Source organism: Pleurodeles waltl, chromosome 3_1, assembly GCF_031143425.1.
Source record: "Pleurodeles waltl isolate 20211129_DDA chromosome 3_1, aPleWal1.hap1.20221129, whole genome shotgun sequence".
NCBI lineage: Eukaryota > Metazoa > Chordata > Amphibia > Caudata > Salamandridae > Pleurodeles > Pleurodeles waltl.
This window is the reverse complement of record NC_090440.1, coordinates 325,538,226-325,554,850: the sequence shown is the minus strand read 5'-3', so window position 1 is coordinate 325,554,850 and position 16,625 is coordinate 325,538,226. Positions and strand designations below refer to the sequence as shown.

The 16,625-nt window shown below is 46.8% G+C and overlaps 1 protein-coding gene across 2 annotated transcripts in view; it reads left to right on the top strand.

Annotated features, from left to right (window-relative positions):
* DMXL2 (Dmx like 2) overlaps positions 1–16,625 on the top strand; it is a 1,615,381-nt gene that overhangs the window by 1,052,263 nt on the left and 546,493 nt on the right. For both annotated transcript variants that reach the window (XM_069222485.1, XM_069222484.1), the window contains exon 31: positions 9,487–9,572. In XM_069222485.1, the coding sequence (XP_069078586.1) occupies positions 9,487–9,572 (86 nt within the window). The remainder of the gene's footprint in view (positions 1–9,486; positions 9,573–16,625) is intronic.

Here is a 16,625-nt window from a genome sequence, read left to right as displayed (position 1 = left end):
CACCGCCACCTGCACAGCGGCCAGCACTGCCACCTGCACCGAGTCCAGCACCGCCACCTGCACCGCGTCCAGCCCTGCCACCTGTACCCTGGCCATCACCGCCACCTGCATCGCGGCCAGCACCTGCACAGCGGCCAGCCGCACCACTGCCAGCAGGAGCCGCCGCAGTGGGCAGCCGTCTGAGGCTGCAGGTGACGGCCTTGAGGCTACTACCACCACTGACAGCACCGCCACCTGCACAGCAGCCAGCACCGCCACATGCACAGCGGCCAGCACTGCCACCTGCACCGCGTCTAGCACCGCCACATGCACCGCCGCCAGGAGCACCACTGCCGGCAGCCGCAGTGGGCAGCCGTCCGAGGCTGCAGGTGAAGGCCTGGAGGCTACCACCACCACTGCCAGAACCGCCACCTGCAGCACAACTGGCATCGACTGATCAGCCGTCACCGCCGGCGAGCAGTATGTAGTGGTGACTACATGGGCTGCAGTGTGTCCTGGTCCCTGCAACACTTGTCGGTGTGACACACCGGTGAGAGACTGTGATCTTGCACCATCCAGGATGAAGCACACTGAGCACTAGGCCCCCTCCAGAACCAGTGAAAGAAGCCATCCACTCAGCCCCTCCTTGCCAGGATGAAGCACACTGGACAAAAGGCCCCCTCCAGAACCAGTGGAAGAAGCCATCCACTCCTAGCCAGGATGAAGCACGCTGGGCACAAGGTCCCCTCCAGAACCAGTGGAAGAAGCCATCTACTCAGCCCCTCCTTGTCAGGATGAAGCGCACTGGGCACAAGGCCCGCTCCAGAACCAGTGGAAGAAAACATCCACTAGAAAGACTGTGGCTTTGCACTCCCCAGGACCAAGCAGTGGGCAAACCACCCACTTGAGAGACTGTGGCTTTGCACTCCCCAGGGCCAAGCAGTGGGCATGGAGCCCCCTCCAGGCCAGTGGCATTGAACCATCTTCAGACTGAGGTGCCCCCCCATTCCTCGTCCCCCTTAGGTGCCTGTGTGTTTTTTGACCTGATGCCCCTGCAGGGTTCTCTCTGTATTGAGGCAGGAGTCAAGTGTGGCCTTGGCCTATGTGTTTTGGCCCAGTGGGCCTAGGACATTTTGGAGCAGGCATGGTCATTGAAAGTGTGCTGGGACCCTGCTAACCAGGCCCCAGCACCAGTGTTAATTGCCTAAACTGTACTTTTGTTCCCACAAGCCCTGGCACCCAGATAAGTCCCTTGTAAATTGTACAACCTGGTACCAAGGGCCCTGATGCCAGGGAAGGTCTCCAAGGGCTACAGCATGTACTATGCCACCCTGAGGACCCCTTACTCAGCACATGCACACTGCCTCACAGCTCGTGTGTGCTGGTGGGGAGAACATGACTAAGTCGACATGGCACTCCCCTCAGAGTGCCATGTCCACATCACACTGCCTGTGGCATAGGTAGGTCACCCCTCTAGAAGGTCTTACTGCCCTAAGGCAAGGTACGCTATACCACAGGTGAGGGCATATGTGCATGAGCACTATGCCCCTACAGTGTCTAAGTAAAACCTTAGACATTGTAAGTGCAGGGTAGCCATAAAGCGTATATGGTCTGGGAGTTTGTCAAATACGAACTCCACAGTTCCATAGTGGCTACACTGAAATCTGGGAAGTTTGATATTCTCAGCAGAATAAATGTACACTGATGCCAGTGTGGTGTTTATTGTAAGAAGCACCCAGAGGGCATCATAGAGATGCCCTCTGAAAACTAGTCCGACTACTAGTGCTAGGCTGACCAGTTTCTGCCAGCTCGCCACAACCAGATGAGTTGCTTGCCACATGGGGAGAGTGCCTTTGTCACTCTGTGGCCAGGAACAAAGCCTGTACTGGGTAGAGATGCTTCTCACCTGCCCCTGCAGGAACTGTAACACCTGGGGGTGAGCCTCAAAGGCTCATGCCTTTTGTTACAGCACCCCAGGGCATCCCAGCTACTGGAGATGCCCACTCCTCCGGCCACTGCCCCCACTTTTGGCAGCAAGGCTGGAGGAGATAATGAGAAAAACAAGGAGTCACCACCCACCAGTCAGAACAGCCTCTAAGGTGTCCTGAGCTGAGGTGACCCCTGCCTTTAGAAATCCTCCATCTTGAGATTGGAGGGATTCCCCCAATAGGATTAGGGATGTGCCCCCCTCCCCTCAGGAGGAGGCATAAAGAGGGTGTAGCCACCCTCCAGGACAGTAGCTATTGGCTACTGCTCTACTGACCTAACCCACACCTAAATCTAGTATTTAGGGGCGACCCTGATCCCAGGAAATCAGATTCCTGCAACCTACACAGAGAAGGACTGCTGACCTGAAAGCCCTGCAGTGACTACGGAGACGACAGCTGACTTGGCCCTAGTCCTAACGGCCTGTGTCCAGACTCAAAGAACCTGCACAGCGACGCATCCGACAGGGACCAGCGACCTCTGAAGCCTCAGAGGACTGCCCTGAAACCCGAAGGACCAAGAAACTCCCGAGAACAGCACCACTGTTTACAAACAGCAAAAACTTTGCAACTTTCTTGCAACTTTCAAAGACTTGACTCTTCCCGCCGGAAGCGTGAGACTTCACAATCTGCTACCGACGCCCCCATCTCGAGCTCCAGAGAAGCAACACTGCAGGGAGGACTCCCAGGTGACTGCGACTCGTGAGTAACCTGGGACGACCTCCCTGGACTCCACCACGACGAATGCAGAGAGGACCCAGAGGCTCTCCCTGACCGCGACTGCCTGGAACAAAGAACCTGACGCCTGGACTAAGCACTGCAGCCGCAGCCCCCAGGACCAGAAGGAACCAAACTCTAGTGCAGGAGTGACCATCAGGCGACCCTCTGCCTAGCCCAGTCGGTGGCTGGCCCGAGAAGCCCCCCTGTGCCCTGCCTGCACCGCTAGAGACCCCCGGGTCCCTCCATTGATTCCTATTGAAAACCCGACGCCTGCTAAGCACACTGCACTCGGCCGCCCCTGTGCCGCTGAGGGAGTGTTTTGTGTGCCTACTTGTGTCCTCCCACCCAGTGCTCTACAAAACCCCCCTGGTCTGCCCTCAGAAGATGCAGGTACTTACCTGTTGGCAGACTGGAACCGGAGCACCCCTGTTCTCCATAGGCGCCTATGTGTTTTGGGCCCTCCTTTGACCTCTCCACCTGACCGGCCCTGTGTTGCTGGTGCGGTAACTTTGGGGTTGCCTTGAACCCCCAACGGTGGGCTGCCTATGCCCAGGAACTTGAACTTGGAAGTGCCTTACTTACCTGAGAAACTAACCAATACTTACTTCCCCCAGGAACTGTTGATTTCTGCACAGTGTCCACTTTAAAAAAAGCTTATTGTCATTTTAATTAAAACTGTGTATGTTACTGCTCTAATTCAAAGTTCCTTACTTACCTGTGTGGAGTACCTTGCATTTTATATATTTACGTCAAATCTTGAATCTTGTTCTTCTAAAATAAATTAAGAAAATATATTTTTCTATATAAAAACTATTGGCCTGGAGTTAAGTCTTTGAGTGTGTGTTCCTCATTTATTGCCTGTGTGTGTACAACAAATGCTTAACACTACCCTCTGATAAGCCTACTGCTCGACCACACTACCACAAAAAAGAGCATCGGAATTATCTAATTTTGCCACTACCTTACCTCTAAGGGGAACCCTTGGACTCTGTGCACACTATTTCTTACTTTGAGATAGTATATACAGAGCCAACTTCCTGCACTAGGGACTTAAATAGGGGCACCAGTATGCCAGTTGTTGGGTGTGCTAAGTCCTAAGCAACCACATTTAGAGGGAGAGAGCACAGTCACTGGGGTCCTGGTTAGCAGGATCCCAATGAACACAGTCAGAAACACAATGACAGCAGCCAAAAAGTGGGGGTAACCATGCCAAAAAGAGGGTACTTTCCTACGCCCATCTTGACGATGGGGAATGATTAAAGCATGTGAATCTATGAAAGATTTCAAAACTGGAGAACTACAGTTACAGTTAAGTAACTTTTTCTTTCGTTCTGGATCCTGATCAAGTGTTGTGTAGAAGATGGTGAAGTCAAGATGGGTTATGAGCTGCTTCTTAATGTTCTTCTTAGTCACTTTGGCTGGATAGGCCATGCGTGGAGATGGGCAGGAAGTTGCTCAGTTGATTTGGGTTAGCTGTGGACTTCTTGAGGAGGTCATTGATTTCTGCAAGTTTCCATCCATCCGTGAAAGTGGCAGACGTGATGGGGGTGTTGATTATGTGCACTAGGGTAGTGCTAATTGGTGATGTTCTCAGGTTCTAGATGTGGTGGAGGCATGGGTCCTCTTGGGCCACAGAGTGGATGGTCCACAAGATTGTAGCTGTGTCTTTTCTGGTGTGAGTTGTCCATTTAGTCGGGTGGCTGTCTTGGCTGGCGGTTAGTCGGTTAGCGATAAGTTGTCTGGGATTGTGTTGCTGTAGATGTTTCCGATTTTGCTGTGGAAGAAGTTGGATATGTTGTTGCAGAGCTGTTGGGAGGCAGAAATGTTGTTGACAGTATCCGAGGGCCAGGTGAAATCCTAGATGATTGCAAAAATCGCCTTAAAGCTGTTGAAGCTTCCTTTAATGTGGTTCACTCATGTTTTTTTCTTGGTGTCTCTTATTTGCCTGGTGGTAGCATCTGATTGAAGCCTTGTAAGTAGTTATGTTGGTGGTGTTGAAGCTGGCTCTTCATTTCCTTTCTAGCTGTTTACATTGTCATTTGGTGTCTCAGAGGTCTGTGTTCCAGCTGACCTGCTTGTTTGATCTAATATGCTTGTAAGGTTTGATAGGAGCAAGAGAGATTGCACAGTTCTTGATTCAGTTGTTGATGTCCTTGTCGAGGTTGTCTGTGGGGCAAGGTAGATCCATGCTGAGGGCACTCAGCCAGTTTGCTCCTGTGATTTTGCCCTAGCTACGGGTTGGAATGCTGAGCCTGGTAGGCGTGTTGACTTAAGGTGTGTTGATTTGGAAATGGATGAAAATCCGGTCGGTCCCTTTGAGCAGTGTATTGGAGTTGTATTTGAAGCTGTCACTTGTGGTGAAGCTGTGTTCCATTTTCTGTGCTGCGAGGTATGTTGGTTCTGTGATGTACTGGGTGAGTCCATTGTTGCTCAAGCTTTCGAGGAGTGCTGTCGAGCATGGGTTGTTTGTCTTCCAGGTGAAAGCTGAGGTCAACATGGGAGAATGTAGGAACTGGAGTCATTGGAGAGCACAGCGATGCAGTCCATGATGAGGTTGGTTAAGGTAGTGCGGTTGGTTGATAAGTGAGGGTTCCGCCAGAGTGAAGTTTTCAGAGATTTCCAGCTTGAAGAGCAAGTGTGCCCTGAATGAGGTGGCATTCTGTGTGGATGATGTGCATTTGATGGATTCCTTAGTAGATAATGGTGAGTCCTCCTGGCTTGTGAAGGTATTCCTGTCAAGTGATCTTGTAGCTGGCTGGGATTGCAGTGGTGAGTTCGGGAAACGGAGAGAGGTTTAGCCAGGTATCTGTGATGAAGAGTATGTTTGGTGCGTCGCTGCTCAGCATGTCTCATAATTTGGTTGTGTGTTTGCTGAGTGATTGTGTGTTAAGAAACTTGCATGTTAGTGGGTGTTAACGTTTGGGTTTTCTCTGGGTGTGATGTAGGCTGGGGGTGTTGTTGGTGCTTGTGTGGCGTGAGTGTTGGGAGGGATTGTTAAGGCATTGTAGTATTTGTGTGGGGGATGTGGCTGGGCAGCTGCTGGAGAAGCAGCAGTGGGTGCAGGTGACAGCTTCTACTGTAGAGTAAGATGTGGCATGGCAGCAGTTTGTGTAATGGCGTCTGGGGTCTAGAGACCGAAGGAGTACTTTGGAGTATTGGTGGGCATGGATTGGACCAGGGTTCCTGGTGCTGAGCGCGGTCCATGCATCGACAGGTGCAGGCAGTCTTGCCTTTGGTGTGTCTGTGTTGCAGCTGCCATTATGTAGGTCCTGGGAAGGAGGGGAGAGCAGGGTGCTGTGATGTAATTTCCTGTGCTGATGAGTGATGGGAAATAAGCTGCTTCTTCTTCTTTGTAAGACGGTTTTGGTGAGAAATCCAGTAATGTCACTTCCTGTCCAGATGGATGATGGGAAATTCTGTGACGTCACTTCCTGTACAGGTGGATGATGGGAGATCCAGTAATGTAACTTCCTGTGTTGTTGGGCAATAGGTAATGTAGTCCTCTTTCAAAGAAGGTTTTGGCAAGAAAACCAGTAATGTCACTTCCTGTCTAGATTGATGATGGGAAATCTTCTGGAGCTGAAGGCCATTTGTTTGGCACAAAAAGCCTTCCTGCCATCCAGCAAAGGGTGGCTGGTACAGGTGCTCACGCACAGCACCAGTATCATTTCATACTGCAACAAACAAGGTGGGTGGGGTCATGGACCAGAATTTTCCTGGTGGTGTACCACTTGGCAGGATTATAGAATGTCAAGGCATACAACCCCAGCCGTCAGCACCTCATAGTTCATGAATGGCAGCAACACCTAGAGCTGGTGTATGGTCTCTTCTGCAGATGGGGAAAACCTTGGCTTGGTCTGTTCACCACCGCCAAGAACTTGCAAAGTCAGCTATACTGCGTGTTGGAGTTTCCAAGGCATCTCTCGCTTGGAGATACGTTCTACCTCACATGTAAGTCGGGACTCCTGTATGCCTTTCCGCTGATACCACTCCTGCCCTGTGTTCTCAAGATTATCAGGACTAACTTGGGCAGAAGTGGTTCCAGGTGGGACAAGGAGAGTATGGTATCCAGAACTGCTGGGCTTGAGCGTTTTTTCTCCGACCATGCTGCCTGTCAGGTAGGATTTTATGCAGAATTATCAGGTTCTCCACTCTGGCCTTTACATTCTCCATCTTCCTGCATGGAGGTTGATCGGCGATATCTGACTGCCTTCGACCTTCCTCCAGAGGTGGTTGATGTCATCTTGGCAGCCAGGCATCCCTGATGAAAACTGTATATGTGTTGTTGGGACAGTTTTGTGATTTGGTACAGCACTTGCCAAATTAACCCCCTTCAGGCTAAACTGTTTTATGTGTTGTATGTATTGTTTGTTCTGTCTGTCGTCTGACAAGGCCTTGCTCTGGGCACCCTTAAAAGTTATCTCTCAGCCCACTTGTCCTTCTTACAGTTGCCTGGTCAGCCATCCCTCATTAAATCACCTGTTATGTTTTTTTTTGTTTTTTTTTAAAGGACTTCTACATATGTTTCTCCCTTCTACCTTTGCTATGCCACAATGGGACCTCAACTTCATCTTTACCTATCTAATGTGTACTCCATTCAAACCACTCCATAGTTGTCCTTTATGGCTCCTCACCATCAAAACTGTGTTTCTCGTTGCCATTTCCTAAGCATGGAGTGTGTGAGCTTCAGGCTCTGTTTGTTCATCTACCGTGCACCACCACCTTCTCCGTCAAGCTGGTTCTTCATACTAGGTCATCTTTTCCCCAGAGAATTGTGACACCATTCCACGTCAGCTAAACCATCACCCTGCTGGCATCCTATGCTCCATTTCCCCCTCCAAGAGGAGGAGAGATTGCTTGGACAATAACAGCAGTCTCAGCTTTTGCATCAGTTGCACCAAGGACAGACTGGGTGGACAACCCGCTCTTTGTTTGGTTTGCTGGAGTAAAGAAAGGCAAGGCTGTGCAGAAGAATATTGTCTCATACTGAATTATACCCTGCATTAAGATCTGCTATGCACTGAAGAAGAAGCAGCCGCCATAAGGTAGGACTGCCTGCTCAATCTACCATTGCCAAAGCTGCGACCATTGTGTTGGCACACAGAATCCCTTTCCTAAACATCTGCCAGGGAGTGAGATGGCTATTCCTCCATATGTTCACAAAACTCTATTGTCTGGACAGCCAGATTTGCCGAGAGGGGCATATTGCCCGCCTAGTATTGCAGGGCTTTCTAGTTTGAGTCCATCCATTGCACCTCCTCTGATTAGGTACTGCTGTATTTTTTTTCAAAAGGTGAGGAATCTGATTCTAGAAGTTCCTATCAGATGAATGTTACTTTCTTTCGCCATTGCTTTTTCTGGTAGAGGCTGTATCTAGGCACATATTCCTCAGTGACCCTGCCATCATCCCCGTTCTGTGGTTGGACTCTATCTAATAAGATCCCACGTTTTAGGAATCTGCACACTGTCTTCCAGTTTGCTTTTGGGCTCAAAGTCTGGAGGCTTCTCGAATGGAACTGACTTCGGTGCACGGTCGTGGCTCCTTTATAGGCTATGCACTTCACTTCTGGAGCGGAATGGCTTCAGTGCGGAGCTACACAGCTCTACCTTCCAGGGTTCAAAGGTACTACGAAAAAGTTTCCAGATCCAGTCTGACACCTGGGGAATATTCAAATGGCGAGGAATCTGCAGCTAGACAGCATTTCTACCAGAAAAGTGTTACCAAATGTAAGTAACTAGTTAGAAAATAAAGAGACCCTGAATTGAAAAAAAACATGGAGTATGCCTTCATAATTACAGTAACTCTACAAAGAATATTGCAGATTATCCGTGTCAAACTGAAACATTAGTCTAACATTTTCTGGATGTAATGCATTTAGAGGACAAAATGAAAGTTGAAGAGGGAAAAATTAAAGGAGCAAAACTGCTAAAACGACTTCCTAGTAGACCCCAAATTGTTTTCTTGAAGTCTGTGATGTTATTCTGCCAGCCAGGCGTCCCTCCACCCAGTCGGTATTTGCTTGCCATTGGGATACGTTTGTGGCATACTGTGATTCTAAAAACATTCACCCTCTTTCTGCTCCTCTCACTAAGGTTCTTCTGTTTGCTCTATCTTTGGCCCAGCAGGACTCTGTTTTGGGCACAGTTAAAGGTTATTTGTTGGTCACTTTGGCATTTTTGAGGTTGCTGTACCCACCTTCTTTATTCAAGACATCTTTTCTGGCTAGGTTTCTCAAAGGCTTGCAGCATGTATCCCCCCAGGTCATTTCGTCATACCGCAGTGGGATCTAATCCTCGTTTTAACCTTCTTAATGTATGCACCTTTTGAGCCTCTACACAAATGTCATCCAAGGCCATTGACCGTCAGAACTGTCTTTCTAGTGGTCATTACATCAGATAGAAGGTGTCAGCGAATTGCCGACACGGAGCTGAATGACTGTAAAAAAAAAAAAAAAAAGTTCAAGTTTGACATCTGGGGAATATTCTATGTTAAGGAATCTGCGGCTAGATGGAGTGCCTACCACATAAGGAGTTACCGAAGGTAAGCAACTTATTCTTCAGACCTATAAATGCACAGCAGGTAATTCCATTAATATGCATGTCTACAGACAAATAACTGTGTTGTGTGTTTTCCATTTTAATATGTATCGAAGGAGTATCAAGTATTTTACAACCGCAAAATGTTAATCCATGGTTTTAAAGAATATTCTTGGGTAGGTGGTGGGTTTGAGGCTATAACAGAGTGAATTATTAATTTTAGTAGTTAATCATTAGTAAATAGTAACATTTTTTTCTCCTTTAGTTGGGCCCTCATACGGTTGGCGATGATAAAACTAGCACTTGATAATGTGAAGAACTTCTTTCCTGTTGCTGGTCTTGAATTATCTGGTAAGTATATGCTGTTTCCTTTCATACTTAAGTTTGAGATGTGATACATGTATGTTAGAGAAAGCATGTCAATTTAGAGAGGTAGCTGGTGTGTTTTGCGAGCAACTCCAGTTACCAGATATTTTCTTAATGCCTACATGAGTGGGGTAACTCTACACTTCCCTCAATTCAAATAACAAAATCAATATGCTTGGTTCACATAACGATTGTAGAATTTCTCTCATGCTCCAAACATACTGCTCTATGTTTAGCCTCTAATGTATTAATATTTTCAGATTTGTGAGTGCTCTAAATATTATACTAGTGGGCATAAGGATTTGCTGTAAAATGTGATTTAAAAAAATCAAGTGATGGACAGAAAGCTTGAACATATCTCAGCCGCTAGCGATCCCTCGGGGCTGCACCGCAGTCCATAGTTTTTCACCCACAGTGCTACTTCAGTTTGGACCCAGCCATATGCTTATCAGCCTTAACCCTGCTCTTCATGGGAACAGTCCACACTGAACTGCCAGGCCAGGCCCTCCCTGAACCGGAACCAAAACAACTCAGGACCAGTTTTGCCCTTGGTATGGGATCACCAGCCAGTTATAGCTTGATTCCAAGGGCACAGTGAGACACTGAGGTGGCATGGTGGGCAAAAAACAATGGATTGGGGTGCAGCCTATGACTTAGATTAATTCAAACATTCCATCAATCATTTTGTTTTATGATGCCCTAAAATTCGATCGCCTGCTCAGTGTGAACAAGCTAGTCATTGTATATTGCCTGCTGTATTGAGAAACGTGTACATAGACAAGTCAGTATACTTTTATGTTGAATTCCTTTCTATGTCTTAGTCTGAATCTTACATATAACCTGATCTTCAAAACATGTTTTCCATTGAAGAACGCATGGCGTACAGGTTCTTTCCAGTTTGTGCACATTTTACAAACCCTCCCTCTTTTGTGCTCGTCTATCATGATTATTCAAATGGAAGGTTGGTTGTGTTTTTTTTTTGTTTTTTTTGTGCAAAACATTTACTTGTTTTTTAACAAAAGTTATGGCAGTGAGACACCCCAGTGGGCTTAGGCAGCATAACTCGCTCACAAATACAGTACAGTTTCAAATGTTACAACGTTACTGGTTGCCCTTTCAGTGCAACTGTCGTGTTTCCTCCACTAACACTAGGGCTCAGCTCTTCTGGGATTGCAACTCTTAAACTCCACCAAGTCCTCAAGCCACCTCGCTCCGGGCAATCGTTCCACTCCCATGGTTTCAACCAGTTCGTGGCTAATCCCCTTGGAGCAGCTCTTCAACCACCCCACATGCAGTAGAACCACCCTGGCATCCAAGTCGACTGGTATACCCAAAACACCATGAGTATCATTAAGATATTTGCAGCACTTTATATCAGGGCACATGCCTACCAAATACAAATTGTGAAACCCACCATCTTTCTTCTCCCATTGCATAAATCGGTAGTATTCTGAGACATCTTTTTCTTGTAGTGAGGTCTCAGTACATCAGGAAATAGCAGTGTAAGCTTCATAAGTATTTGGGTATGTTCCTCCAGCAACGTTTCCTAGTTACATTAGGGGCTTCCTTCCCCAGTTTGTGCTCCCACTGAAGCCGATAGCCCTATCTACCCTGTATACGGACAAAGGTCAAGATAGAATACACAGTTATCACACCTTTTTGTATTTTTATAATTTCCCCGTATACTTTTCTAGTCGATGATTTGTTGAGCTGCTACTTACCTTTTGGGTGGTTGCATGATCTAATGTCTAATTTGAGACTGTTGAGACGTATTATGTTATATGACTTCAAATGTCCTTTTGGATTCCATTAGTAGCTGACCCGACCTTTAGTGAACATGTGTAGGAAGGTAGCCTCTTTCTAGCCTTATTACCCCCACTTTTGGCCTGTTTGTGAGTACATGTCAGGGTGTTTTTACTGTCTCACTGGGACCCTGCTAGCCAGGGCCCAGTGCTCATAGTGAAAACCCTAGGTTGTCAGTGTGTTTGATATGTGTCACAGGGATCCTGCTAGCCAGAACCCCAGTGCTCATATGTTTGTGGCCTATATGTGTTCCCTGTGTGGTGCCTAACTGTATCACTGAGGCTCTGCTAACCAGAACCTCGGTGTTTATGCTCTCTCTGCTTTCTAAATTTGTCACTGCAGGCTAGTGACTAAATTTACCAATTCTCATTGGCACACTGGTACACCCATATAATTCCCTTGTATATGGTACTTAGGTACCCAGGGTATTGGGGTTCCAGGAGATGCCAATGGGCTGCAGCATTTCTTTTGCCACCCATAGGGAGCTCAGACAATTCTTACACAGGCCTGCCACTGCAGCCTGAGTGAAATAACGTCCACGTTATTTCACAGCCATTTTTCACTGCACATAAGTAACTTATAAATCACCTATATGTCTAACCCTCACTTGGTGAAGGTTGGGTGCTACGTTACTTAGTGTGTGGGCACCCTGGCACTAGCCAAGGTGCCCCCACATCGTTCAGGGCAAATTCCCCGGATTTTGTGAGTGCGGGGACACCATTACACACGTGCACTATACATAGGTCACTACCTATGTATAGCTTCACCATGGTAACTCCGTACATGGCCATGTAACATGTCTAAGATCATGGAATTGTCACCCCAATACCATTCTGGTATTTACCTTTCTTGGTAGCCAATCCTCCTTTCTTGGTAGCCAAACCTCCTTTTCTGGCTATTTAGGGTCTCTGCTTTGGGGAATTCTTCAGATAACGAATGCAAGAGCTCACCAGAGTTCCTCTGCATCTCCCTCTTCGACTTCTACCAAGGATCGACCACTGACTGCTCCAGGACGCCTACAAAACCGCAACAAAGTAGCAAGACGACTACCAGCAAAATTGTAGCGCCTCATCCTGCTGGCCATGCTCTGGGGGTCAAAAGCCTTCACCCTGCACTGGAAGTCAAGAAGAAATCTCCCATGGGTCGACGGAATATTCCCTCTGCTAACGCAGGCACCAAACTTCTGCATCACCGGTCCTCTGGGTCCCCTCTCATCTAGACGAGCGTGGTCCCTGGAACACAGGAACTCGATCCAAGTGACTCCCACAGTCCAGTGATCCTTTAGTCCAATTTTGGTGGAGGTAAGTCCTTGCCTCCCCACGCTAGACTGCAAACCTGTGTACTGCGTGATTTGCAGCTGCTCCGGCTTCTGTACACTCTTCCAGGATTTCCTTTGTGCACAGCCTAGCCTGGGTCCCCAGCACTCCGTCCTGCAGTGCTCAACCCTCTGAGTTGGCCTCTGACGTCATGGGACCCTCCTTTGTAACTCTGCATGGACTCCGGTTCACAAATCTTCCAAGTGCCTGTTCAGGTACTTCTGCGGGTGCTGCCTGCTTCTGTGGGGGCTCTCTGAGTTGCTGAGCGCCCCCTCTGTCTCCTCCTCCAAGGGGCGACATCCTGGTCCTTCCTGGTCCTCAGCAGCACCCAAAAACCTCTACTGCGACCCTTGCAGCTAGCAAGGCTTGTGTGCGGTATTTCTGCGTGGGAACACTTCTGCAACCTTCATCGCGACGTGGGACATCTTCCATTCGAAGGAGAAGTTCCTAGTCCTCTTCGTTCTTGCAGAATTCCAAGCTTCTTCCATCCGGAGGCAGCTTCCTTGCACCTTCATCCTGGGTTTCCTGGGCTCCTGCCCCCCCTGGACACTGTCGCAACTATTGGACTTGGTCGCCTTGCTTTGCAGGTCCTCAGGTCCAGGAATCCGTTTTCAGTGCACTGCTGGTGTTTTTTGTTCTTGCAGGATCCCCCTATCACGACTATTGTGCTCTTTAGGGGAAGTTGGTGTACTTTACTCCCACTTTTCAGGGTCTTTGGGTGGGGTATCTTAGACACCCTGACTGTTTTCTTACTTTCCCAGGGACCCTCTACAAACTCCCATAGGTATGGGGTCCATTCGTGATTCGCATTCCACTTTTGGAGTATATGGTTTGTGTTGCCCCTAGACCTATGCTTGCCTATTGCAACCTATTGTAATTATACACTGTTTGCATTAATTTTCTGACTCTTACTTACCTGTTTTGGGTTTGTGTACATATAAATTGTGTATATTACTTACCTTCATACTGAGGGTACTCACTGAGATACTTGTGGCATATTGTCATAAAAATAAAGTACCTTTATTTTTAGTAACTCTGAGTATTGTGTTTTCTTATGATATTGTGCATATGATATAAGTGGTATAGTAGGAGCTTTGCATGTCTCCTAGTTCAGCCTAAGCTGCTTTGCCATAGCAACCTTCTATCAGCCTAAGCTGCTAGAAACACCTCTATTCTACTAATAAGGGATAACTGGACCTGGCACAGGGTGTAAGTACCACAGGGTACCCACTATAAGCCAGGCCAGCCTCCTACAACATGTCTCTCGGTGTAAGGCTTTCACACTACCTCCGCCTCTCTATTATTTCTCCCTCTATGGCTGTTGAGAAGTGCAAATTGAATTGAATATATATTGCGTTCTTAAAGATATGGGCAGGTTGTTCGAAACGTCTGAAGCCAGAAAAGAAGAAAAAAACTTCTGCCCATCCTCCTATTTTTAACTCTTGGTGAAGTGAGACCAGCTGTCCCGAAACTTAAAACTTTTTTGGGGGCATACACCCTACATTTTTCGGCAATAATAATAGGGCTAGTTTTGTAAATAGCTGTATGAGTTAGATATGCTGTTCTGAACAAATATTCTCTGCTTTATAGGAAAGCCAGTGCAGTTATTTAAAAGCTGCTGATGCAGAATCAAATTCCCTTCTATCTGTAAGCAACTTTGTAGCCCAGTTCTGTATCCTTTGTAGTCTTGTCAGAGTCTTTATGGGAAGACCTGTATATAAGTGGATTGCAGTAGAGCGGGCAATGTAAAATTAAGACCTGGACTACTGGCTTAGAGTCTGCATGGGGAAAAAATTGAGAATATTTCGTAGCAGTCCCTGATGGAAGATAAAGACAGCAGAACCTGCATTTATTTTCTTGTCATAGTTTAATTTTGCATCAGTGATGACACCTAGGTTTTTTCTCGCTGGACTAAGAGGTTCCCCCTAGATCACTCGGCCACTAATTTAGAGAATGTGAAAATGCTAACAGGCTGCAAACAAATAAGCTTGGTTTTATCTCAGTTCAATTTCAGGCATTCTTACACCTCCTTTGCATTACTTACAGCTCGCATGCAGTCATGGAAATTACTGGCAGCTGCTACCAACATCAAATTCGGAAGTCACCTGCATAAAAGTTACATTGGAGATGAAGAGAGAATATTGATTGGCCCAGCACATTTCCTCCCTAATTCAGTATTCCAAGTATACTATGTGTTCAGTTATAGAATAGTTCGGCCAAACACAGCATTAGTGTTTTTGGAGTACAAGACCTTACCCACCAGTTAGTGGCATGCTTCACCATTGGGTTTTCTCTTCGTCAGCAGGGCCTTTGCCAGAGATCTTTTGTCAAAATCACACACTTGATGTGCTTGCAGAGTAGACTGGACAAAAAGGTGAGTGAAGGGAGATGAAAAATGTAATTAAAGAAACACACTAAATACTTTTTTAATCATAGGAAGTCTATTTTAAGATCAAAAACATTGGAAATGTTTTGCATTTCCAAATTTGGGTTTTCCTAAAAGGAAATCGCAGTTTAGGAAATGTGAAACCAAGGGTGCTTAGGGGCCTAAAGCCCCTCTTGATGTACCCACAAAAAAGTGGTGAACATGTATAGGGCACAAATGCCGTAGGGGAATTTGCACACTACATTGCACTTTAAAAAATGCATTTTGGTTGCATTTTTTAAACTTGCATATAGTTACCATTGATTTGGCCATTTTGCATTCAGGAAATGCTTTGTACATGTGCTTAGGAAATCTGAAATACGAAATCCCTATTTGCGATTTCCCTATTTGGGAATCCCAAAATGTGATTTCTGCTGGGTAGAAATCACATTTTGCGATTCTCGATTTGCCTTTGTACATCTGAAAAGGCAATTTAGCATTTCTTAATGGATCGAAAGTGCAATTCGGTCCTTTAAGACCTGCTAAATCCTTTCGTACATCTGGCCTGCAAACTGCTGTTTTAACTGCTGTTTTAGCAACAATATGTAATTTCCTGCAGTTTAGCTGGATTCTGGACAGATAAAATAGAATAATTAACAGGTTTGGACCCTGCAGTCCTTTGCCTTCAAAAGAAATGGCATGCTATAAAAAATATATGTAACATACTATGTTGTAGATACTCCAGTGCAGTCAGTAATAAAAGGGCATGCAAAAGGTGGTCTTGTAGTACTCAGATAAATTCTCTAAAACCGAAAATCAACAGTGAAATGTTGTTACTTTTATTTAATATATATACGTCTCCCAGACACATATATATTAAAAATGTCAAAAGTGCCTTTTCTTTCTGTTAAGTGCCCTAATTGTAGCAAAAAGAAAGCTCAGACTGACCCCCCTCTGTCTGCATTGTGTGTCTGCTTGACACCATCTGCCTGAGACCCTCCAGAGGTAGAACTACAGAAATAACAGAAAAATTACATGCAAAATCTGTTTCCAGAGGTAGAAAAAATCCTACCTGTTACCCTTCGGTTTTGGGATCGACGTCGCGAGTGACCTCGCACCCCTCATCATTGCATCAACAACGGCAACTGACGTCAAGAGACTCCATACCCGAAGGACCTCCTTTGACTGCGATACACAGGACGACAACGACCCTCAGTCGATGTCAAGACAGCCTTCACTATCTCCGACGGCAACCAGTCGCCGTTCGAAGTTGAGACAGGCATCCTCTAATCTGTCTCCGTCAGTGGCATCCAGACACCACCCGATGTCAAGACACAGACTTGGGCACTCTCCGGCAATGACAATTCAACATAAGCATCATTCTCTGGCAAAGAGACCTCTGATGTCAATACCTCCTCACTTGACTTCGAAGCATGGTTCCCCTGCAGCCAAATCCACAAGACAAGAAAAGCAACCTTCAGTTGCAAGAGGACAGTTGTCTCCTGTTAATCTTTCTCCAAGATGGCTAGAAAGGATTCGGCGGGGTCCGGTTCC